The sequence below is a fragment of the Ceratina calcarata genome, unplaced genomic scaffold, assembly GCF_001652005.2.
Source record: "Ceratina calcarata isolate Rehan_Ccalc_2016 unplaced genomic scaffold, ASM165200v1 scaffold4810, whole genome shotgun sequence".
Classification (NCBI taxonomy): Eukaryota; Metazoa; Arthropoda; class Insecta; order Hymenoptera; family Apidae; genus Ceratina; species Ceratina calcarata.
Window position 1 is genome coordinate 1 of NW_017172339.1, and position 1194 is coordinate 1194.

General features: G+C 51.7%; 1 protein-coding gene across 2 annotated transcripts; it reads left to right on the top strand.

Moving 5' to 3' along the window:
- Positions 1 to 219: 219 nt before the first annotated feature.
- Positions 220 to 1188, top strand: LOC108627951 (CAAX prenyl protease 1 homolog). 2 transcript variants are annotated; one of them, XM_026816085.1, is made up of 3 exons: positions 220 to 450; positions 710 to 856; positions 927 to 1016. In XM_026816085.1, exons 1-3 carry the CDS (start codon positions 346 to 348, stop codon positions 927 to 929), a joined length of 255 nt encoding a protein of 84 aa, XP_026671886.1. In that variant the 5' UTR covers positions 220 to 345; the 3' UTR covers positions 930 to 1016. The 2 variants fall into 2 exon arrangements, with proteins under 2 accessions (XP_026671886.1, XP_017885057.1); XM_018029568.2 differs by having other exon boundaries at positions 224 to 450; positions 940 to 1188.
- Positions 1189 to 1194: the final 6 nt, after the last annotated feature.

The following is a 1194-nucleotide window of genomic DNA, read 5'->3' on the forward strand; positions in this document are numbered from 1 at the left end:
ACTGCCGCCGTGGCGAAACCAGCAGGAATGCACACACACGCGCGAACCTGTGCCCGTGTACGCGTGACTACGCGAATACGTACGTGTGTAACGTGCGTCGTACGCCGTACGTGTCACGAGTCGGGTAGTGAGTGTGTCGTGTGTCTACTGACGACAGTGACGACGCTGGCGCGCGCAAACGGCGACGAACGGGACCAACGCCGGTACGTGTGTACGTGACTGTGGTCGTGTGCACGTACGTGCGTACCATCGTGCGTGATCGTCGCCGCCGTGTGGACGTGGACTGTGGAGGAGTGGTAGACTTGTAGAACGCGAGGTTGACGATTTTCGTTGCGGCTCGAAACTATGTCCACCACGTTTCTAAACTTTGTCGAGGAGAATATACTGTATGAGATTCTGGCAGCGACATGGATTCTGTTCTTCTGGAAATTGTATTTGAGTCTGCGTCAGGTAAATCGTCGTACCGTCTCTCTGTGCCCGTTTAACCCGACTCCGCCACCGCCGCGTGTACTGTGTACCATTGTTCTCTTTTTGCGATCTTACGGTCGTCGTCACGAATCGTCCTTTGCTGAGTATTCTGGTGTATTGTTCCTGTCACTTGAACGTCGTTCGGTGGCGGTGGTGTGTTTGCTGTGGAACGAGACTGGAAACCTGTCGATTGATACGTGCGCTGCTGCGTGTTTATGAGTACTGCCGCGTATTTTTTCAGAGAGCTTTGGTACTACGTTTGGTGGAATTGCCGGAACAAGTCCGAGGTTTAATGACGAGAGAGGTCTACGAGAAGGCGCGCGACTATTCTCTGGATAAATTGAACTTCGGTATTTTCCAAGACACGTATTCCGAGATTTTCAATACAGTACGTATGGTCTTCGTCTCTGCTGGATCGCACGCGCGTACGAGTGCGGATGCGTGTCATTTTTTGACAGTGATGCGTTGTAGATCTTCTTGCTGACCATGTGCTATCGTCGATTTTGGGTGTCCAGCGTCCGTTTGGTCGGTTATCTTGGTTTCGACGAATCGAATGAGATTCTCCTCAGCGGCGTTTGCATGTTCGTTGTGTCTGTCGTTTACGACGTGGTCTATCTGCCGTTGACGATTTACTCCACGTTCGTCGTGGAACAGAAACATGGGTTCAATAAAGAGGTAAGCCAATGACTTACGGCCGTCGGCAAACGAATGAGTAGTTTCTCGCCT